General features: G+C 35.7%; 1 protein-coding gene across 19 annotated transcripts in view; it reads right to left on the reverse strand.

The window, feature by feature from the left end:
- Positions 1-24,003, reverse strand: part of Pex5l (peroxisomal biogenesis factor 5 like) — a 204,451-nt gene that overhangs the window by 87,015 nt on the left and 93,433 nt on the right. For 7 of the 19 annotated variants that reach the window (XM_063227230.1, XM_063227227.1, XM_063227221.1 and 4 more), the window contains one exon: positions 6,506-6,610. The exons of 6 other annotated variants lie outside the window; for them this stretch is intronic. In XM_063227230.1, the coding sequence (XP_063083300.1) occupies positions 6,506-6,610 (105 nt within the window). Of the gene's footprint in view, positions 1-6,505; positions 6,611-8,845; positions 8,912-24,003 lie in introns of all 19 variants that reach the window. 6 more of the 19 variants (XM_063227229.1, XM_063227223.1, XM_013150143.3 and 3 more) reach the window with 1 other exon arrangement.

Consider the following 24,003-nt stretch of genomic DNA (forward strand, 5'->3'; position numbering starts at 1 on the left):
TGAGGTCTGTGTCTCTTCCACACCTACCAATGGTCTTGTTTCTGGTCACAGTGCTCATCTGGAGTGATGGAAGCATTTGCTGGACCACTTCTTGTCGTGAAGGCGCTCCTGTGGCTTTCTCTCACAAATGCAAATCGGTGAGTGTACAACAAGCCATTGTATGACTCAATGTTTTCCTAGTGGGAGCCCAGGTAAGTTGTGGAGAAATGGTCTGGGTGGAGAACAGCTGGGCTCCAGGTGAAGAGAATGAGAGGTCAGATGACCAGGAACATGGAAATGTGATTAGAACCAAACAGGAAGAGTTTTGGCTTTAATCAAGCTATGAAAGATGAAATAAGAATTCTTACAAAGATGAAGTTTTTCTTACAAAGTCTGAGGTCAGAGACTAACTGTATCACACTCATATTTATATCCATCACAACTTCAAAGGAGTTTACTAAGTGGCTGCCAAATGAGACAGTGACTTGGCAGAACCTGAAGACATAAAAATATCTATCTCAAAGAATCCATTTAAACTGTGTCTTCAGTTGCATGGATTTAGGATTGATTATTTGGCCATAGGAATTACCACTTACTTTATTTTTATTTCTGCGATATGCATAGCTTCTCCCATGCGCCTCCCTTTTCTGATTTTCAAATAGGATTATGGTTTTTTCCTTTGGTGATTTGGGAACAAACAGTCTTTTTAAGGTCATGGAAATTTCCAAACCAAACTAGATGCCCCAAGCAGTCTTTCTACATTTCACTTCCAAACTGTATGCTATTTATTCTTTCTTTACTCATCGGTAGGATAAGATTTGTAGACTTAGTGGGAAAATACTTCATGAACTTCCCTGATTTCACTCTTTTGGGACAAATTATATTGATGTTTTAAAAATTATAAAAAATAAGTTGAAGGTGTCTAATTCTTTCTGAATGACTGAGCTGGAGTGAGTACAACTTTGGTTTAACCGGATTGTAATCAATCCCTGGTTTAAGGACATTTGAATTGTGAACTTTCACAGATACAAACAGACTTCACATTAGGAATATTTGTAGTTGTGAACAAATCCCAGAAGTAGCTCGCGTGTCTGCCGGACACTGCCACAGCTGTGCTGCTGTGTGCTACACTGTACAGTGTGATGGTGTGCAGCAGTACAGAGCTCAGTAAGAGTCCGTTTGTTGGGGAGCAGGAGGAGAAGTGGTGTTGTGGAGGGGATGGTAGGAAGCACAAAGCAATATGCACGGTATATTTGTGGCAAAGGTATAGAAGATTCACTTTTCTGGACTTACAAACAAATCCAATTTATGAATGTTCTTCCAGAAAGAAATCATTCATAAGTTGGGGACTTAGTGTATCATAGCTGAGTCAAGAAAATCTACCTCACTATTTGCTAAAGTTTTTCTCAGTTTTTAAAAATATTTTAAGATTTTAAATTTCCTTTATTATCGTGCTCTGGCCTCTTCTCAATATTTGAATCAGTTCAAAGATAACCCCTATGGCTGGGCATATAATTCACTGGTAGTGTTCTCAGAGTCCACAAAGCCCTGAGTTCACCCCTCAAGTCACAAATGTGTGTGTACATGCACACACACAGAAACCCATCTAATGTGGGCAGGTTTTTATTCCTCCTCAAGACCCCACTTAACTGGGACTTTGCTGGGAACCTTCTTTAGCGCCAGGCAGTGAGTGCCTTTTTTAGAGTATTTCTAAATTCCTGTACTCTGCTCAGTACCATAATTTTCAGTTTTATCTGTTTCCCTTCTCATTGGGCTCTAACTTCCTAAGGGTAGAAACCACATTCATTTTTTAAATCCCACAGCAATTTAATAAATGCTGTTCTGATTTTATGCAGTCTAACTGAATGGTAAATTTTGCATCCTCAATTTTACTTCAATGGGTTTGAAAGAGTCACAAAGAGGTACGTGGTCCTCAGAAATGTTCAATAGTTTCTTTGAAGGTTTTAAACTACACATCTAAGTCCGTTTCTCCCCAGCGTCACAGCTTTTAAAAGTTTAAAAACCTAGCGGTACCCAAAAGAATATACTGGGAGGCTTCCACTAGGCCTTATGTCAAGAAGCCAAGAATGCCAAGTACAGATGCGTAATTGGAAAAAAGTAGAAGTAAATGGCTGCCCTTGGCTCACTCCATCCAGAGCTGGGAAGAAAGATATGGGCTCAAGTGAATGGGAGACAAACAGCACTGTGAGATGTAATCCACTCACTGATTATAAATCAGAGATTCAGACCTGGAAAGTTTGAGAGAAAGCCCTGGACACAGAAACAAACTGTTCTTGATGTTACTAACAGTAATCACTGAAGAAATGTAGAAAATATCATCTAGCTCTAATGGATAATTTTGGTACAACTTTAATCTCAAAATACATTGCCTTAATTGAACTGTTCTAGTTTCAATGTTTAAAAATTAAATTATTCGATTTATGACACAGCGGTCTATTTAAGTTTTAACTAAGATTTTACTTTAAAATATTGTCCGTTACTCAAACTCTAGTGTATATCTATATTTTTCATTTTGTGATTTACTTATCTTTAAAGAAATATATTGATTCATTCAAAAATATGTAGAGAAAAGTTTATAATACCATATCATTAGAAATTGACAAGAAAGCAAAATACATTTTGATTATAATCTAATGGATAATAACCCATTATTTCATAAGTTTATGATTCAGATTAATGACCTTAAACTGTTGTATTAAAGTAAAATACCGTATTTTTATGTTTAAGCATTTTAGTGTTTCAAGAATAATTTGAAGATAAGTTTAAAACAGCTGACAAACATTTCATACCCGTAATATTGATTTAAATAACTTGAAATAAAATGTGGTATCTTTTTACCTTATTTAAAAGACAGAAAAATATTTAAGATTATTTTGTTTCTGTATGAATAAAGTGAAAATATGATTTTTATAGGTATGTATTTGGGCATTAAAAATTCCTTTTCTATATGATATGATTGGATTAAGGTAAGTGTTATTGGTTAACTACATGATTAATAATAGAACTATTTGTTTGTAGTCACTACTAATAGCAAAGTAGGCAGGAGAATGTTACTAAGGCAATTGTTTAATGTTAGCAATAAAAACTTTAAAACTTTAACATGTTTGGTAACTTTGAAAATGTTCTTCCAGTCAAGGACATTACTCTTTTTATCTTCAACAGTCAAAACAGTTAAATCAATGTTGAAGTATAAAGGGTGGGAACAGATAGAGAAATAAAGACTGAGCGTAAAGAAAAAATAATGTTCCTTAATCAGCTGGGCCTGCAACACAGTTCTAAGACACTGTGTTCTATAGGAAAAATGAGTGGGATGCATCTTGCTAAAAACAAAAGTATCCAGGGAATGTGATCAAAATGAAAATTTCTCAAGGTTCCTTACCAGAGAAAATGTCTCTCTGAAGTCATCTCATTCTCACAGATATATTTTTTATGTGTAATCTTCTGGCATGTAGTTTTCCCTCCTGTTCTCAAATTAGTATTATTTTATTAGAGTTTAGAGCAGTGTTGTTGAATAGGAGTATAAGGAGAACCTTGAAATTTAAAAGGATCCAGTAGCCATTTTTAAGAAAAAAAAAAAAAAAAAAAAGGAAAATAAGCCAGTGATATCAGCTTTGTGATATCTTTCATTTCAACATGTGTTTAGTATGAAAATTATTAATGTGACAATTTTCAGTTTTTTAAAATTAGGTTTTCAAAATCTGGTGTTTGTTTTATACTTTTAGCACATCTCAGATCCAAGAGGTTCAAACTGCTCAGCAGCCAGAAGTCACCCACAGCTGCGCGTGGCACTCCGTAGGTCTAGAGAAGCCTTTTCCTAAAGGGTCTCAGTGACTAGAATGTATTTTTTCCTCTTGGGACTTTCACCAATGCATACTTGTTCTAGGTACTGTTTGATTTTTTGTCTCAATCTAGGGCAGCATGAATGTGAGCTTTTTATTAACACAGAATTAATAATTAAATTAAAAAGAACAACCTTCAGGACTCCAGCAATTTTTGGGCACAGGTAATCGCCCCACATTTTCTTCTTTGTTCAGTTTGCTCCATCTACTATGATGGCTTCAGTGGAGGGTGTTTTGCTAAACCACTCTAAAAGCTGTAGGGCCTACCATAATAATCACATAATTTAAAACATGCTGGAATACAGGACTACTCTATACTTAAGATCTATTGATGAATCATTACTGAATGGGTGAGGACTCAGTGTGTCAGTGACTTACTCTGTATTTTACCAATTATAATTGTTTCAAGGACATTATTGAGACAGCAGCAATTAGCTTCAGACATATCTGGAATCTGACATGAGCATCTGGCATTAACATACTAGTGAGGATGAGTTGATATATTCAGCAGTAGGAAGCACTATGTCATAAGGGGCTTTACAGGAGACACGGGACAGACAGGTGTCGAGACACTAGTACATTCACACAGGATAACAAATAAGAATGTGGTATGGAGTGTGGACTGGATGCTATGGTTGCCATGGGAAGTACTCACTTTTTCAGATCATTCTGCTTCTTTTTGGCTTGTGCACGCCACTGGTGCGTAGCAGGGAAGAAGCCATTCATGTATAGTGGATAAAGTATATCAACTAATGAAACTACATTTGACTGAGAAATAATTGCTTCACAGCTGTCACTAAATCAGTTCCATAAAATTATTAACACAACAGATGCATTAAATTTTATGAATCAGATTTCTGTTTGTTGACTCATAAACTGGCCAGTAGGCAACAAGGATATGATGTATCAGAGAAAGCATTATATTACCTTCATGTAGTAACATTGTAACTGGTACCTCAAAACAGTTAATACAACATTAGACAGGGATTAAAGAACTGATACACATACATATTCTGAATATGAGAGAGTGGTAGTAATCACAATTTTTTAAATTAAAAAATTGTTTTGCAATTAATTTCAAATTCAAGTTTTAGGTTATGATGGTAATTTTGAACATCTGGAAAAAGATTACTGAGAAGTGCCTAAGAAATGCATAGTTTGGGAGACAAAATTTGTCCTAAATTGTGGTGTCCTGAGATGATATATTGTAGCACGATTGTGCCAACATCAGTAAATAAGATACATATGGCTTTCCTGTTGCCAAGAATTCTCTAGGTAGACTTCTCTGAGGCAAGTATTTCTCACTTTCTGATTATGGACCTGAGGAACTGTGGATTGCATATTTTAGACATGGGATTCACAAAGGTCTGACTCTGATAGGCAATAGATCACAACAAAACTACATTTGCTTTACTATGTAATTAGAACTTCATAAATTTAAAGCAAATTTCAACTATGATTATGTGTCACTGAGAAGAAGCATCTCTTTTTATGGATTTAAAGAAAAAAAACCCTGACAACATGAAATTTATCCCAAAGTCCTGGTAATCTTTAATAACCTAAAAATTATTCAATTTTAGTGTTATAATTTTCACTGCTTACAACATAGTATTTAGAATAAAATAAATCCACACATGTTGGCAGCAGCTGGAGCAAGATCTGCTGATATTCTAAAAATAAGTCGCTATAATTTAGCATTTCATATAAATGCCTTTCATGAGGACTGTAAATGGACATTTTTTCTAATTTGAGACGTGTGCTATAATAGGAACTGAATCACTGCATTTATTATTGCATTATGGAAAAAATGAAATGTTTAAAATAACATTCTAATCTAAATTATAAGATAAATGCAAGTAAAAATATTTCTCATTGAAGAGTTTAAAACTGATAGTTCCACAGAGTGGTGATGAGTATATTATATATATTTATGCAGATTTTACAGGGTGTTTCAAAAGTCCCCGAGGACATACAGGATCCACAGTCTCAGCATGTCTTTGCATACAAATCCAAACAGGTTTTTCTGCGCTTATTGTAATGAATCCTGAAAATGGCCCTCATGAACTTATAATAGAGATGATTGGTTGTTGTTGTTGTCATTGTCAAGATTGCTAAGTATAAGCAGGGTTACAAATGCCATTTTCTTCACAGGGACTCAGAGACTTCTGGCTCATTCCTGTAAATTAGTTATCCACATAAATATGTATAGACAAATATGTAGTATGCATAGTCACAACATAAATATTTAACATTTAAGAAAATTTAGATATTCTACTGGTAAACTGACATATGTATACAATATAACTGTGTTTTTTCACAGGAATTTGATTTTTTTGGTTGCCATTCAAATGCACAATTAGTTTGTTATTTGTTTCCCAAACTTGTTAATGAGACTCCTTTTATAGAAACAACATTTTACAGTATTTGCATGTATATTTTTAAAACTAAAGTTGAGTAATGAAAATTAAAATCCATGAACAAATAACTAAAATTCATTTAAGCAATTTTGTTTTGCATTTGTATTTGTACAGTTGTTTCATTGAAACTGTCTTTTAAAAAAATTAGTTCCAGAGTTAATGTTTTTGTTTTTTCTCTAGTTAATGACCACATTGTCTGATATATTGACATATGTCAGCTTCCTACAGGAACCCTATGGGTCTGCCCACCTGTGATGTCATAGTAAGGAGGGGCTTTTCTTCAGCAGACTCCTCCCTCGGTATCTCCTTCATCACCATGGCAACAGCCTTATCTGCCGCCCTAGAGCCTTTTCCCTATAACAGTGAAATCAACAATGACTGTGTCAGGAGAAATCTTTAACTTTTTTTTATTACAAGATACTCTAACGTTTAAAGAGCAATCCAACATAAATGAAGAGGCTGCTGCTGCCAGTGAGTCTTGAGGCTTTTGGCTGAGGAGAAAACACACAAAATCTGAAAAAAGATTACTTGTGAATTTTTACCTACTTTTTCACCTTCATAACTGATATATTATATTTAATTTTAACATAGTATTTTATAGGTATGTATTTTAAGGCAATCAGCATAACAAACTTTTTTATAGTATCAATTTAAAAACAATAGCTATTGCCTCGTCTATGCATTTATAAATTATTATTGTATAATCCCTAAATATTTTGAATGACAGGAGTTAGGATCAGAATCTGACTCCCACAGAAGGTTTTGTTGGGTTGTCTCTAGAATCCTTGTCATTTTTTAGTAGACTGGTCATAAAACACGTACAAATGTTACAAAATCTCTATGAATTTGCCAGGGGTTTGACATTTTAGGAATCTGTCCAACTTAATTTATGAAGACAATAGGATCATAATGAAAAAAATATTTTTGCCACTTTTGATGTTTTTGACAGCATGGGATTTTAATAGAATTTAGAAATGGCTTTTAGTCAGGGAACTCTGTAAATTCAGAAGCAAAAGATGATTAATATTGAAGGACTGATCTACCTGTATCTATCTGTTTCTCTGACTCTGAACAAAGGAGAATCATGAATTGTAAATGGGGATGATAGTTTTCTGACTTTTGAATCTATAAGATTATTAAACATTTGAGAATAGACCTAGCATATGTAAAAACTGAAATATTACCTTTCCAGCTGAACTAGAAAAATCTTAAACATTTCAAAAAACAAACAAGCAAAAAGTATTTTCTCAGGTCTTTGGCAAATCCTCTCCAGAGGAAATCCTTTTCTTCTAAGAGCACATATAGATGAATGTGTTATAATTCTACTTAAAACACGAATGTAGCATAGAGAGATATCATAGGTAAGGGAATAAAAAAAACGAATCCATGGGGCTTGATGCCTGAAAATGGAATTAAGAGCTAAGGTCAATATTAATTCCAGAGCTTAATAAGTCTTTGTAAGCTTCTATGCAATGAAAAAGGATAGAATTACATCATTATTTGGGCTTTCCAAAGGCTTTAAATATTTAGAAGGCAAGTTCACTCGAGGGAGTGAAACAGGGTTCATTTTTTCAGGCATTGACATTCAAAAATGTAGCCAGTAGCAACTTTATTTATGAGAACAATGAAAAACTTTTCTTTGCAGAGTTAATAGATTTTTAAAGCATATGTCTGTTTACAATGCTGAAAGTTCATTTTAATTTAGGAGCTAGCATTTAATGAAGGATAATGTATTATTTTCAAGGTGGAATATCAAATACTAGAGATTTTATTCAGCAGATGTATTACCAGTAATTTTTATATGTGTTCTGGAAAGATTATATGTCTGCAATCCTAGAATAACTGATTTCTGGAAGAATAAAGGGAAATTTAACGAATCATTGCATAACAAATCAGGGTACATAATTGCAGGTTTCTTCTTTAATGAAGCAATGTAACCTTCTGGAAATGGAAGTGCATACAATTCTGAATTCTGGAAAAAGATTTATAGTGATGCTACTAAATTGTTTAGCAGTTTTCAAATATAAAAATTATTTGTTTGAAACATTACATGCTTTAGACTTAGTACACCTTCATAAGCTATGCTCATTTATAGTCTAAATATGGTTTATAACAAATATTTTTGCAGCTTGTTCTTTCAAAAGAGCCAATCATTTCTGAAGAAGTGTTTCCATGCTCCGAGAAGTTCTAATAAAATAGTAATAAACAAAGTGGCATGCTTATATTTAAATTCCTACTATAGTTATAAGAACAAATCTAATGTTACCAGATATAATTTAAAAAGTAATAATTCAGACTCGAGCTAAGAAAAAAAATGTCAATTGATAACATCTCAAAAAATTTCAGGTCAATTTTTCAGTATGTCATTTATTTGAAATGCTACCAATGCATAAACTATATAGACATATTTTTCACATGTGCAACTACAGTAGCTAGAATTAGCAACGGACATGCCATTTTATTAAAAAAAAATAAAAACAAAAACAAATTAGTCCTTTCATGCTGAACTCTAGAACAAAGCAGTGGTCAGCTAGAAAGGATGTATAATAAACACATGCGGTGCTTTTTATTTCTTGCAGGAAAACCCACCAAAGCCAGGGTCAGGTCACTTTTTTGAAGACAGTGCCACTTTTTCTTCAAGGTAACACCTACTACCTGAAAAGAGTCATGACACCCATGTTAGTGCCTGCTAACAACTTTTTTCTTTACAGCCTTTTGGCTTTTGAGATAATACCCCACGAGCCTCACTGATCTACAACTGTGATTTACAGTCCGAGAACAGAAAGGGCAGGTTTGCCATAATGACATGGCCATGGCTTTAGAGATAGTGTCTAAAACCCTGCCAGGTCAAGTTTACACATTCATATATCAAAGCAAGATTTCCCCCAGATCCTATTTCCACCTCCACGTGGTATTGGTGGTATTGTCAAATCAAGCTGTTAATTCCTGTCATCTCCATTTATCTTATGGGATAATGCTTTTAGAATTCAGAATGTGACTGATAATTGATTCAACAATTCCTAAAACTATTAAACTTTGCTTATCAGCAGTTCTGCAAGGCTGATAGTCATTTAGTATGCAGGTATTTTTTCTTCTTGAAGTCAGTGGCTTAAAACATTAAAAGTGACATGTGCACACTTATGCAGTCTTCAAACCCAGTTTCCTCAATACAAAGCCACCAAACAGTCAACACTGATCTATTAAAAACAACAACATGAAGACAATAAAAAGAAAATATACACTGACAATACACTCATGCATGTGTTTTATATACTTTAGATTAAACTGATATGCTCCTACATCATTCTTAGCAAGAATAAAAAACAGTGAAACTTTTGAATTTTAGAAATGTTGTGACATCCTGCAGTGATTATTTCAACTTACTTATTTTCAAATAGTGCTTGAAAAATCAGTTTAAACTACTCCTTATTTAAAATCTTGAGATATTTTTGACTGTTTGGAAAACACTGTCAGCATAAGGGGAAATTTATTTTTCTTGGTGATTTGCTTGTGGAAAACTCTTTGATGTTCGATTGCTTTTATCATTTCTTTCTTCACCAATGAAACACATAAATAATAGTCTTTCTAGTGAATAATTCTTGAGAATATTCTTTTTCCTAACTTCTATTATACAAGCAGGCATAAATGAATGAAATGCAGGGAATATAGCAAATAACATTAACATTTATTAAGACAGCCTAATTTTGGCCTAATTCTTTTCTGTTGCTATGGAATGGAAAATTCAGAGTACAAAATATTGGCTGTCACAGGAATCTCTCCGGCTGGACACCAGGCTGTGGAACCACCAGATGTCTTTAGATGAGGAGGTGTTGGCTGTAGTCCTGTCTCACAGGAAAGGGAATTAAACTGTTTTGAGATGCTAGCAAGTACTGGACACCGAAGCGGCTGATGCAATTTTACTTGTTTGGTTTCATAATAACTCTGGGTAGAGATTGTGTTCTATAGATAGTTGAGCTGCTGAAGCTCAACGATGATGTGATTTGGCTAACGACTCAAAATCATTTTTTTAAAAAATCTTTTTTTTTTTGCTAAGGCAAAAGGGGGATCCAGTCTTGCATTCCAGGGGTGCCTGCTGCATTCTCTAGAGCAGATACTCTTGCGATCTGGCTAGTGGACTCTCCTTCCTGTTGTATACTGACTGTTGTAAGTGTAGATTTGTTTGTGATCACAATCAAATTTTAGGTGGCAACCATGCTTGGTGGTTACTCACGCTAATTAATAATTATTCAGACAATATAAGCGCTCCTCCTCCACGATGCTGTGGACTGAGCTCAGGATGTCCTACATCCTAGGGAAGTGTTTTTCTACTGAGCGACTCCCCCAGCACCCCAAGACTTTAAGCAAACAATTTTCTGCAAATATTTCTTTCTCCTTTTTTGAAAGAGTCAGTTATCCATAATTTTTCCCAGGAGCACATTTCTAAAAGAAAGAAAAAACTTTTGTATTATCTTTATGAAAACCTAATAAGTATTTCATATATAGAAACTTTATTCTATAGATTTTACATTTATGCATCTTAGTAACTCTCTAATTCTGAATGCTAATGAAATGCCATAATGGTAAGATTACAAATGAAACACTAATATTTTACATATGTTAAATTTAATATACATCTTAGAAATTCTGCACCCTTGGTTTAAACATCAGCAGGAAACTGGTCACAAAAAACGAATCCAATGCTGTTCTTAGTTTACATGCGGAGCCAGGATAGCATTCTTTCACTTGGGCATGTAAATGTCACAGTTAAGTGTCACACTCTCTTCAAACCCTCAGCATGGGAAGAGGTCAGGGCACTTCCCAGGGCCCTCTGCATACTGGTGATCCCTTCCGTACCTTTCCCAGCTGAGCGCTTCTGTACATTTTCTCCAACATAGATTAGGGTTTAGATCATACTGTTCTGTTTTAACCCACTCACTTCCCCAGTCAATAAGGCATTTTGCATGTTTTAAAGGAGTGAAATGAGAACTAAATAGGGGCGCACTACAGCTCATTTCTAAACATCTTGAAGGAAGCACAGTTTTAGTGAGTAATTACGAAGCATGGACAGAATTCTCTTTTAATAAGAGATTTGTATGCAGAATTCACAACTCATAATGTATTCCCTGTTGGTTTGATGATTTGTTTCTAAGTGGGAATAATGGGATTTCTGATTCTGTATTAATAGTCAAGCTGCAGCTACTAAACTGGAGCCTGTCTAAAATAATCACACAGAACATTTAAGAGGAGGATGTCCTAGGCACTGTGTATTTCTCTCTTTCTCAGTTTTCCCTACCAGTGTTGGTACTTTTTTTGTTTTGAAACCACAGCTGCATACTTCTTCTGGCAGCACCTTTCCTAGGAAGTCTTCTGAGATTAATGAAGAGTGACTTGTGGCTCCAGTCTGTGTTGTGTTAATTGGCACTTTGTGTTTCCTCTTCCAGACTGTGGATGGGCAGGGCCTTGGGAGGAAGTAAAGGAGAAAAAATCTCCATAGTTTTGGACCATAAGCCCCCCTTCATAAAGGCTGTTCAGATTCCAGAGCCACCCTTTGCATATGTACTTTCCTTGGCCTGATTTACGGGTGCAAAGTGATACTATAACTTTCATGGGCCTATTCCATTATAAAAAAATTTTTTAAATCTTATTTTATAATTGCATTGTTATAAACACAAAACTGAGCTAAACAACATTTATTGTTTTACTTTATTATTAAACAGTCCTTTTGAGTATTCTGGTTTTAAACAATATTATAGTAAGAACCCTTTCATGGGCCTTAAAAAACTTGGGTACACCACACACTGTGTCTACTGAGCTTGTGGATAAAAGTTCCTGCCCTTGAGTTGGTGTCTTCTCCTCACATCAGTTGCTGTCCTGTCTCTGGAACTCTTACCACTGTCATCTCTGGATGGTCTCCTTTCCTGTTGTCATTACTCTCACTGTTTTTTGTCAGACTCTAGGTATCTGAACAGTATTTGCAAGTCTTACTGGGTACCCAGTCAGGGGCTTTCATCTTGTCCTTGAATCACTGTTCTCATTTAAATTGGGAGAGTTGGGTTTTGTGTCTCAATATGTGAAAAGTAATGAAAGACAGAGACATAGACTACTGTTTAGAAAAATTCAAACCAATTCACTGACAGGCCTAATTTAAATCTTCTTAGCTAATTCCTTTTGTGGTTTCTAATCTGATTAGATAGACTCCTAAGATACTGCAAGCTAGTAATTCTGAGCACTTGGCTACCTGTGATGAACTGTGACCTACTTGTCTTGGAAAGCTGTCCAAACAAAACTGAGAAGAGTCATGAAGACTGGGCCTAAAGTTGGTCAGTCACTGTCAACAAGAGCTGTTCTTTCTCAAACTAAGCTAGGATCTTAGCCACGAAAATGCAAATGATAAGTTGGAAAAATCAAATTTTTCTTGATAGCAGCTAAATAGGAAATCTCTAAGGAACATGTTTGCTTTCAACAGGAAGTTTCCTTTAAAAAAATCTACCTAATTAATTAATACATCAGTCAAAAGATATAATTGACATGTACATAAAGTAGAAAAATTAAAAACAGAACACTATGAAAAGAATCAGGTACCAGAGGAAGTTTTTAAATTTTTAAAGAAATTCAGCACTTACTAATGTCTCTACATCATATTTATAGTTTGTCTCTTGCTGTCACACACAGCCTGGTCTGTTCTAATGTATGAATATCTTGATTTAAGATGATGTCCAAAATGATGTTTAAATAAATTAAAACCTGAAGTGCCCAAATATTTTAATCACTATAAATCTATAATTCCTATTTCTATTGATATGCAAATAATGTACTAGTTCATTTACTTTTCTATCAAATTTTCTGGCTATAATCACAATCCTGATTAGTTCCCAAAGTAGAATACTTGTTATAAATATCAGTAGCTGTATGAAATTTATTCCTGGAGCTATAGCTTAAGTACTTATTACAAACCAAAAACATTTCTCAATTTTCTTCCCTTCTTCTGTCCTCATGGACACCCAGGAGCTGGGCTAGGAGGAAACCAGGTGGGTGACTCCAGGTCAGTGTCTGGATTGTGCTTTCATCCAAGTCCCACTATTATTCTGCATTTGTTTTCCTAGAGACTGCCCTTCCTCAACAGAAGGGAGGGAGGTTTCCACCTTTTCTGGTGTATTGGTCCACTTGTCTTTCAACTCTAAGTCACTAAGGGATGCCTTCCCCTGGGTACCTAAGGCAGCATGGCTTTTTGTGCAAATGATACTGAGGTTAGATGTGGTCTGTGTTGACAGAACACTGGACTTAGAGTAAATGGAGGGCTTGATACCTAGAAATGATACTTTTCTTGTGTGACCTTGGGCAGAAAGTTTTGTTTCTTCTAAACTGGAGAGTAGAAATGACCCTAATAATGACCTTGTTGATTTTGCAGGGTTTTGTGAAGAGCAAATAGATAATATATGTAAAGTTGAGCATTCAGTGTGCTTTAATGTTCCTATAAATCACCACAACCCTATTGGCTGAATAAACTACTTTCCATATACATTTAGGAGTCCATAGCTTCTGAAAGAACTATTTATTATTTTGAAATAGTAATCTGATAATGTTACACTATAACGAAATAAAAAATTCAATGGATCTCCCCTAACAAGGGGAATCCAAGACAAGTCTACAATTGGCTCATTACAGTTTTAGTTACAAAACTCGGAGGTGCCCTAAGATTGCTAATGAACTGACAGTCTATTTTACATGCTCTAGGATTGATGAATATAGAGCCATATTAGGAAATCTATCCAAAGTTATGTAACCACAAGAAAAGATGACTTTCAACTTCCAAAGTCTAAGAAAGAATTCAATATAGAGGACTCTGAGAATTTTGAAACACTTTTAGCAGTTCTAAAAATACATATTTGTACTAATTAGCTCACTGTTTTGACTGAGGAGTTATAAATAGGCATCACATTCATCTCGTTTCCAGCTCTGAAGGATTAGGATAGAGTGGCGGACCATTTCACTCATGGATGTACTAGTTCATTTCCACTGTGCTGGGCATTAAACATCATGGCCTGTATCTCTTAGGCGGATAATATGTTCATACTCTGTGTCCCAAGTCACTGTTGGCCAAAGAGAAATTTGATACTGTCAATTTTAAATCACTTGTGCAGTTTTTTTTGTTGAACCTGCTATAAATGTTTTCCCTGTTATTCCTACATTTTCTTTGTTCTAACTCTCAGATAAATATCAAAAGAGATTAACATTTAAAACAGATTTGGATTGAATTTAGTTCAGTTTGTTAAATAATGCATAATGCCCTTTTAGGTCCCTCCAAAAAAGCAGGTGTATGATACTGATATTTTATTAGATAAATTAAAATTGATATTAATTCTACATAGATGATATATATGCAGAAAAATATTTAATTCTGTTAACCTAGCTGCTTCCACCTTAACATATGCTAATTTTGCTTTGTATTTGTATTTTGAGATAGGATCTCGCTATGTAGTTCAAACTGGTCTTGAATTTACTATCTAGCTGAAGGTACCCTCAAACTCATGGTAATCCTCCTGCTTCAGCCTTCTGAATGCTGAGATTACAGGCATGCACCATCATGCCTAGTTTAACATATGCTAATTTTTACTAGACTTTTGAAAGTTTCTCAGAAAATAGAAGAGGTCTTACATTCTCTACTTAACCAGTCTTATAAAAGGTGAATTAAAGAAGGCTAAAATGTTTTTATCATACCCAAGTTTATTGGTTAAAAATAAATTTTTTCCAATCCCTTCTCATATTAACAATACCACACTATTTATTTCCAACCATATATAACTTGTTCAGACACAATTATACACACACACACAAACAAAACAAAACAACCAAGGAAATTCACAGCCAATGGATCAGCATTTTTTTCTGGAAAAATTTTATATTCAGAAGAAAAATGACAAGCAAACCCTGTGAGGGATTCTAAAATTTGAAATTATATTTCATAACTGGTGCACATTAAGCGGCATCTCTGATGGCTACATCTGGGGGAACTACAAAGGGCTGAGGCCCTGCAGCCTGTAAAATCACTTTTTCAAGAAAAATAACAGGTTTAGTACACTGTACTTAGTAAAGCAGAAAGATGTATTAACATGTTAGAAAGATTTTTCCACTAAAAAAGATTTTTTCCCCTTTAGTTAGTTGAGATGATGAAAGATTTCAATTAATTAGAATATTTCAGTGCCCTTGAGTGTTCTCTATATTTGAAACTTTACAGGATTTAATTAGACTTAAACCTGAAAGACTTTCTTTTAATTCTTATATTCAAAAGCTGTTTTTCCCAAAGCATTACTATCAAAGTTTAAAATGATCGATTACTTTAAAGGTCTAATCCTAGTTTTTTCCCCTCTAGACTATCACAGTTACTTTAGGTATAACGTAAAGTTTTGTGGCTAATTTATCAAAAGTGAAAAAATTTAGGTTTGTTTTCTGGTTTTGTTTTCACTTATAATAAAAGTCATTAAACTCACTGCAAATTATTTTAAAAGATTTTCAAATTGAGTTAGAAAATACTAACCTATAGTGATGTAGAACTTTTATTAAAATCATCAAGATTTAGAAATTTCAGAAATACTTTTGCCCCTTGACTTTTCTGAGAGCTTAAAAAGCAATTCCTTCAATACGCTTCAAGTTTGATGTATTTCTTTTCTTTTCTTCTTCTTCTTCTTTTTTTTTTTTTTAAACCGAGAATCAAATTGAGGAACTTATGCTTGCTAGACAGGCATTTATGCCCTTGAATTATATCCCTGGCTCATGGGCTTCAAGTTTGAAGGAGTCTATGAAAAGCAAAAGTGGAGTTGTTTGCATTTTTCCTTATTTAAAAAAAATGATTATTTCCTTAAAAATCTATTTATAAACAGAAATCTATTTCTTGAATTTGGATATTTTAATATCATTGTGGTTCCAGTTACAACACTAAGACAAAAACTGTGTCACAATAAGCAAAGAAAGTAACAGTTTTGAGAAAAATTTGACTTGGATTCCTGTTACGGAATTTACTGCCCAATTAGGTCACTTTGAACTGTTACTTGCTTGGTTTCAGTTTGAATCCTGTGTAGGTTTAGGGTTTCTTTTTTAGTCGAAGCCTGCCATGGCACCGACTCTTCTGCTGCTGAGGTCTGCAAGATCTTGGCATGTAGATAAAGGCTGCATGATCCATGCATGGTACCATGTCTTTGTCTCTGCAGATGTTTTTCCTTGACCTGAAATTTTCTTCTCCTCATTTCTATCTGGTGATCTACTTACTCTTCCAGATTCAGCTCAGCCACCACTTTTTCATTATTGAAATCTGACTTGTGATTTTGAACTTGTGATTTGGAATTGGGGTCTCGTTCTCCTTTATGTTGCCACAAGCACAGGGCATTATGAGTACAGTGGTATTAAATATTTATCTGATTAACGATTGAATGGAGACACAGACCCGGATTAAATAGGGCTCTGTCTGCCTAAAATTTTATGTTTCTTTTTTCCAAATCTAGATTACAGAAATCCCACCTCCTCTCAAACTCCTTCACCAACATCTCAGAGACTAGAGTCAGGATGGTTGTGGCCTAAGAATTTAATGGAATTTTTCTTGATGGTAATTTCAAACCTTTTAACCTCATCCCAGTAACCAAGGGAAAAAGACTGTGTTAAGAACTGATGGTAGAGTCATGAGCCTTTTTTATATTTTCTATTAAGTTGCTTGTAAGTGTGGTAAAAATTCCATTACTTGGATTGAGATATACTAGCAATATGGAAGAGAGAAGAATGAGGATTGGTTAAATATATTCTACAAAATTAAAATAACTTTTTTGGTGACAGTTTAATCTCTCCCGCATCTATTCCTCCTGCCCCAGTTACTTCCCCAAACCTCTACTGGTGATGCTTGCTGGAGAAATAAATATCTCCTGTAAGATGCAGACTTTCTGCCTGTTACTGAGAGATGGAGCCAAGTTCCCCATTCAGATCAGCGAGGTGCAGAGAAACATGTAAAGACAGAAATGTGACTTCTTCATATGTACATGAAGAGCCCAGGAAAGTGCCTGGCACAGAATAGGTGTTTCAGCACTCAGATGTTTGTTGACTACATTTAAAAAAATCTACAAACAGCTCTCATAAAGCAAAAAAAAAAAAAAACTAGATCAGACTTAAAGAAGTATCTCTAGAATTTGTACAGATCTTGTGAAGTCTAGGATGGGAGAAGTTAAATTTTAATGGCAGAACTTTTAGCCAATCCTACCTCGAGCCCAAGATCAGGGAGACCCAGCTGGGATAGAGGTTAAATAAAATCAAAGAGAAGAAACTATAACTTCAATAAAAATGTCTTCAGGAAATACTAATACATTCATGTACAGTGATATTGAGACCAACATAAATTAACTTAGTGATGAGAGAGGTGCACAAAAGTCACCTAGCTTTTGAAGATTATTGAAAATAATTGAAAATTGTGGCGATGTTTCACGTGACAATACAGTGACTATGTGGTCCGCCTGGAGGAAGGCAGAGAGCATTTTCTGATTTTCAAAGCTGAACAATTCCCTGAACAATATGAGAATGTGGGAGGCGTAGGGCACCGGCCATGAAGCTGCCCTGGAGAAGATGGCTGCATGTTAGATGCGTCCTCTAACTTAACACAGCCAAGAAGAAAGCGTTTGTTATTTTGATGTGCAAAACTGAATATAACAATTTCTCCTGAGGAAACTATTTGGACTATAAACTTATTTGAAGAATGTCATAGTTCACAGAAGGAATGAACACTGCAGTACCTAGGTAATGAAAATAACTATGAAAATGGAATTGAGCACCTTCCCCTTTGCCAACCGAGTCTCACAAACACACGGTTACAAAATATGGTTACATATTCATATTCTCATTTTGCAGAAAAAAAATATATAAAGTCTAGAGAGACTAGATTGCTCAAAGACATACACCTGAGTAATAGTAATGATAATAATGATGACAGTAGTAACACATTCTTTCCTCACGATACACAGGCGCCTGTTTCTAGGATATTCCACCCTTGCCCCTTCTAGTTTGGGTGACTAAATCTTAATATGCTTCCATACGTCAAACTATATAAAATGATACAGTGCTCCTATAAAACTGGCACACATTACTGCACATGATTTAAATAATCTTTGAATTGTTTCTTATTTACCTGATACAACTGAATATTTTCAATTTGAGGTTGGCCGGTACCATATGGAGCCCGTGGATCAAAGTGCCAGCTGCAATCACTTACTGAGCATGTAAAAATGCGGTGTACCATGACAATGCTTTCTGTATATTTCAATCAAGATAACAACAGCTGTCTGGACGATACCCTTTTATCATGATCATTTTACAGGTGAAGAAACCAGACGTACAAGGGTAAAATGGGAAGAAGTAATAAATGTCAAAGCTGGGCTGAGAGCCCAGATTCTATGCTTTTTGCCACTATGCTTTAGTGCTTCTCCTCCGTGTGGAAATTAGAAGCCCAGTCTGTCTAATACCAGGACCCCCGCTCTTAGCCATGCCTTCCCCTGGTAGGTTCTACTTAGTGATACATCAGAATTTGCACTGTAGTCTATTTTCTCCTTGGACAAAAGCATTGTTAGCTTATCTGGATAAACCCTTGCTGGTTGCAGGCTGCAGGTCTGGTGCATAGAGAGCCAGGATTTGTTTACAGGTACACTGAATCCTGAATCACCTTCTCGCATTTACTTTTTTGGCTGAATGTGTTTATGTTAAAAACCGTGAAGGCACGCCATGGTGCAGAGACTTTCAAGAGTATCACTGAAGTAAAGTTCCCTTTCTACCTCTCTGTGGATCAAGAAGCAAAAAGCCTAAAGTTTAAATTCCTAGCAGTCCCACTTTGAAGGATGTGACTTTGGGTAAAGTCACCTTTCTGAGCTCCTCCATTTTCGTGGGTTAAAATGGAGACAGTGGAACCCATTCAGTGTTGTAGTGAGACAGCTCAGTTCCGGGAATGAATACTGTGACTATTAGAGGAACATTCGCTTCCTTTATTTTTTGCTCTGCTCTCCCTCATCTATACACTCTTGGGAGAAGACAAATGACGTCACCAGTTTTACGTGACGTAAGCACTAGCTGGGATTGAATGTGATTGGGCAGAACTTCCATGGTCTGCTGTGGTCTCTTTCTTCCCAGTTAGAGCAGGGTTCTTCTGAAGATGGCTTTTTTGCAACCCTTTCCTTATCAGAGGGAAACTCATCTAAATTTTCTGTCTTCCTTTCTCAGTTTCTTTTTGATTTAGTCAGATGAGCCCTTTTATAAAATGAAATTTGCTTCTAAGCATTCGTCTCTTAGATTTAACAGAAGATCTGAAACATTTCATTTTCTAATGCAGAGTTTAAATCAGAAGCATTTCAGCAAATTTAAAGTTTTAAGTAGAAAAAGAGGTGGATATTAATAGGTAATATGTCACAGCAATACATGAATGTTTGATCTGGTTTAATCTTCATAAAGAATCTTACAAAATGTAGGTATTATACTAGCTACTTTTTTTTTTTTTTAAAGAGAGGCTCAGGCAGAGTAAACTTTTTGCCCAAGGTTATTGAGAATGTAAGTATTCTCTAGAGATGCCTTGATAAGCTTTTCATGTATTCATAAATTTAAGCTCCAATAATGTAGGGGTCTTCTCTGTTTTGTTCAATACCTAGAGTTTCCTGGCATTTAATAGACACCCAGTATTTTTGAATGAATTTACTTGCACCTTGCTACATAAATGGAAGGAAGTTATCTTTCAAATTAGCAAAACAGAGAAAGAAAACATGTACCATCTGTGTGTAGAATCAATCTAGAAAACAATGGTAGCTTAAAATAATCTAGCTCAAAATGCCATGAATTTCACTTTCTTAGGCTCTTTAGTATTAGCTCAAAATACTGACTCCTAATCAATGACATATTTTTAGTTGCCTTAAGGTAGGAAACAAACCAATTAGAGCACGTACAGCTCTAGGGAAAAAAGAACATGTACAGCTCTTCTGCAAAGAAATCCACTGTGATAGGGAACCAATCTGTCATGGTTTATGTTTGTGTCCCCCAGGCCTCATGAGTTTGCATTGTTCATTTGTGATGGTTCATTGTATAGTGCTTGGACTGATGGTGGAGCCAGGATGTGATGTAATGGCAGGAAGAAGGTGTGTCTTTCTCTTTGCTGATTTGAATTTGCTGTTTGCAGCCACCATGAAAGGCAGCCCAGCCATGCCTGCCTGCCTGGGAGCTAACTGAGCATGGACTGAAACCTCCAAAAACTGTAAGAAATAAACCTTTCCTTTCCCAACTTGGGCATCAGGTATTTTGTCTCAGCGACGAGCATAAAGTAACTAAGACACCAATCCTAAGTGAAACTAGTGAATAATATAATAAATAAATTATTCCAAAAAAATCTTTAAGGAAGCACATTAATATTTGGGTTCTATTAGCATGCTTCTTATTACATAAAGCCAACGTCACACTAGATGATAACACAAGAAGTACCACCATCACTATGCCAATCACATAGGCTTAATGGAACTCACAAAATACAGGCTTTTCTTTGAGGTATCAGCGTTTAAGGACAGCACTCATCTTTCTGATGCCAACAATTTCAACTTTGCCTAAATTATAAATTTATTCTGTCCAATCATCTGCACAGAGCCCAAATGAAGGATTCAATATCTACCTTTTCAATTTGTAATACTATTCTTCCATTACTTTGGAATCCACCAAGTACTATCACAACACTAGTAAGAGTGGAGAGTCACATGTGATCCCCAGATCTGAGTGTGATCTCAATCAGCACCCGTCTCAGTGCACACGGGCAGGGGCAATTACTGTCACCTGGAGCATGACAATAAGAACACAGTCACTGGACCTTCCTGAGCAGCCTACAACCCATCTGGGCCTCGAGACAGTCACTCAAGGCGTTCACATTTACATTCATGCACAGCTCCTGCTACTCCAACTCCTACACTGTTGGCAAGAAATATCCACACAGCTGGATTCAATTCATAGGATGCTTTTTATTTTTTAATTTTTTTGCTTCATTAAACTCCAGTTTCCTCCAAGCAGTATGTGTTTTCTTTATATACAAGTCCAGAAATTTAATAGGAAGAAGCCATCTCAGAGAAGCATTTCAGGAAGAGGCTTGGGAGTGGGGAACAAAATCATGGTGATTGTATTTTATGGAGCATTTACACAGTTCTCCCCCCACACCCCACGATGTATATTCCATGAAAAGTTCTCTCTAAAATTAGCTGGGCAATAATTATGAATTGTGACCTGTAAGATTATGGAGCACCAAACAGTTAGTGAGCTAGTCAACAATATTTCCAGGCACTGTTCTAGTCTTGGAATCCGTAAACAAGACAGACAGACATGATCCTCATGGAATTTAAGATTTGGAAGGGATGAGAGATATCCTGCAAATATTTTCAGGCATGATAAATGCCATCAGGGAGAAGCATGAGATGATACAGGAAGGAATAACAGCAGAACCTAAAATAAACATCTCTTCTTTCATTTAGATGTACCAAGACAGTATCTCCTTTTATTTATGGTCCAATGATGCTTTGAGAAAGTGAGAGCTTCCTTGCTTTGAATTAGCTCCCATGTCATATGTCTGAGAAACAGAATATGCAACTAAAACTATTAGAAGCTGGTGATTATTAGTTCTAAATACTGTCAGTCTACTCAAAGACTTCAAGTGATTTTTTAGATCGTTCTAATAAATGGAGAATTGATATACATATTTACTCAATGAGATTGGGTTTAAATTCTTCCAAAGAACACTAGGAAAACTACCCTTGCAGTTGTTCTAAATAATCAGCTCTCGAATCTGCATCCCCCGGGGACACAAGAACACACTGAATCAGAAACTACATGTGGAGGTTTAAAGCTGTGGTTCAATAACCCCTGTGAACGATTCTGAAAACCACTGCCATCTTGGTTAAGATTCTAAATTTGGAATCAGCTTTGGATTCAACTATCAGCTCTGTCCTCTAGTAATTATATGACACAGAAAATCACCTTTTCAAGCCTACATTTCTTTAATCTGTACAAGGGGCACAGTAGTAACTACGTAAGTGTTTGATGTCAGGGTTAAATGAAGGCATGCTTTTAAAGTAAGCACAGTGTTTAGAAAGTGTCAGCTGTTTATTTTTAAATTAAGGTTTATCTGCTTTTCCTCTGTGTGACTGGGTTAAGGGGAGTAAGCGGATTCTAATTTACAGGACAAAGTGGAGCTATGTTTATTTTCTGTTAGGTGAAGTCAAGCAGCCAGTAGATATCAAATCTCCCCAGGCATCAAAACTAACAGTGTATTTCAAAGACAGGAAATAAATCCCCAAACTCAAATCCATAAAAATATCTTTTGGCTGCCACAATGGAGTCAGAGGGTACAAAGGCTTGTCTTAGATGAGAAAGTTCTTACAGTTTCAAAATTTTTCTGATTTACATCTGACCCAAACCACATGAGCACCTCTGAGAGGAGGTCTTCCTTGTTATTTTGCTAGCTCAGCTGATGACTGTCTCTTTAAAGCACTGTATCTGGAGAGGTCCTAAGGTATTGATCATTTCCATCTTCAAGCATTGTGATTTACGAGCTTACTTTTGCTCCTCACCAAATGTCACCTTCTTGAGAGGACTCATGTCTGAGTCATCTTCACACACACCTCCATCCTACAATCAGTTTTTAAACCTTGAGACAGGATCTACATTTTTGGAATGAAAAAGTGAGTGAATGTTTTCAAACTTCAGAACAAAGATGAAATAACACACTCCATAGTTTTTAGAGTAGACAAACATTCAAATGAGAAGAGAGACAAGCTGTCATATCTTCTCCAAAAGTGAAATGACCTACAAACAAAAACAAATTAGTGTGAGTGGACTTTGCCTCCTAGACCCAAATGGCAAAAGCTCTGCTGTTTCTAAGTTCTGTGTGATTTTAGGCTTGTGATTTAATCACTTAGAATCCCACAAAGAGAAGAGTATTTTCTTGTTTCCTTAAGCTTTAAATATGTTAATCAGGTCAACAGAAAATTAATCTTTATAGAATATAGTACAGTATATCACACACAAGAGGCACCAAATCGATTTCTTTTCTTTTCTTTTTTGTTGTTTGTTGTTTTTTTTGTTGGCCTTGAACTCACTGTGTAGCCCAAGGCTGGCCTCAGACTCGGGGCAACCCCCCTGCCACCGTCTCCTGAGTGCTGGCATGACAGGCATGCACCACTACACCCAGCCACTGTTGATATTTATTGAATAAATAAGTAAAATAGGTCTAGAAAGCACTTCACATGACAAAGTAAGAAGAAAAAAATCAAGGAAATGTAATATGATTTACCATCACCTTCACCTTAGAAGCTAGACCTGCGGACTTTCTCTCTTCCCCAGTAGGAAGGCTGTGTGCAGAATCAGAGAGGAGAGGGCTGGGAAGTCCAGCAAAGGGGTGAGTTCAGTTAGGAACTCATCTTCACCCTCAGGAAGATGCTCAGAGGCCAGAACAGGCTCCCTTAAGGACATCACCACTGGCTGCACGGTGTTTTTTCAAGAATGAGCCTTATCATTCTTTAAATTCCAAATAATGTTGTGTTTTTTTCCCTTAATTTAACTTTGAGTAGGAGTTAAACTGACATTGCTGAAAAATAAAAAGGTAGCTAAAGGAAAATGTTCCTCGTACCCTTATTCCCCACCTGCCTGCTGATTCATCTATCATGCACCAGCCTTAAGTAACCATTGTGATTAATTTCCTATGTGCCCTTCTG

The sequence above is a fragment of the Cavia porcellus genome, unplaced genomic scaffold, assembly GCF_034190915.1.
Source record: "Cavia porcellus strain 051 isolate PalLab524CR breed Dunkin Hartley unplaced genomic scaffold, mCavPor4.1 scaffold_17, whole genome shotgun sequence".
NCBI lineage: Eukaryota > Metazoa > Chordata > Mammalia > Rodentia > Caviidae > Cavia > Cavia porcellus.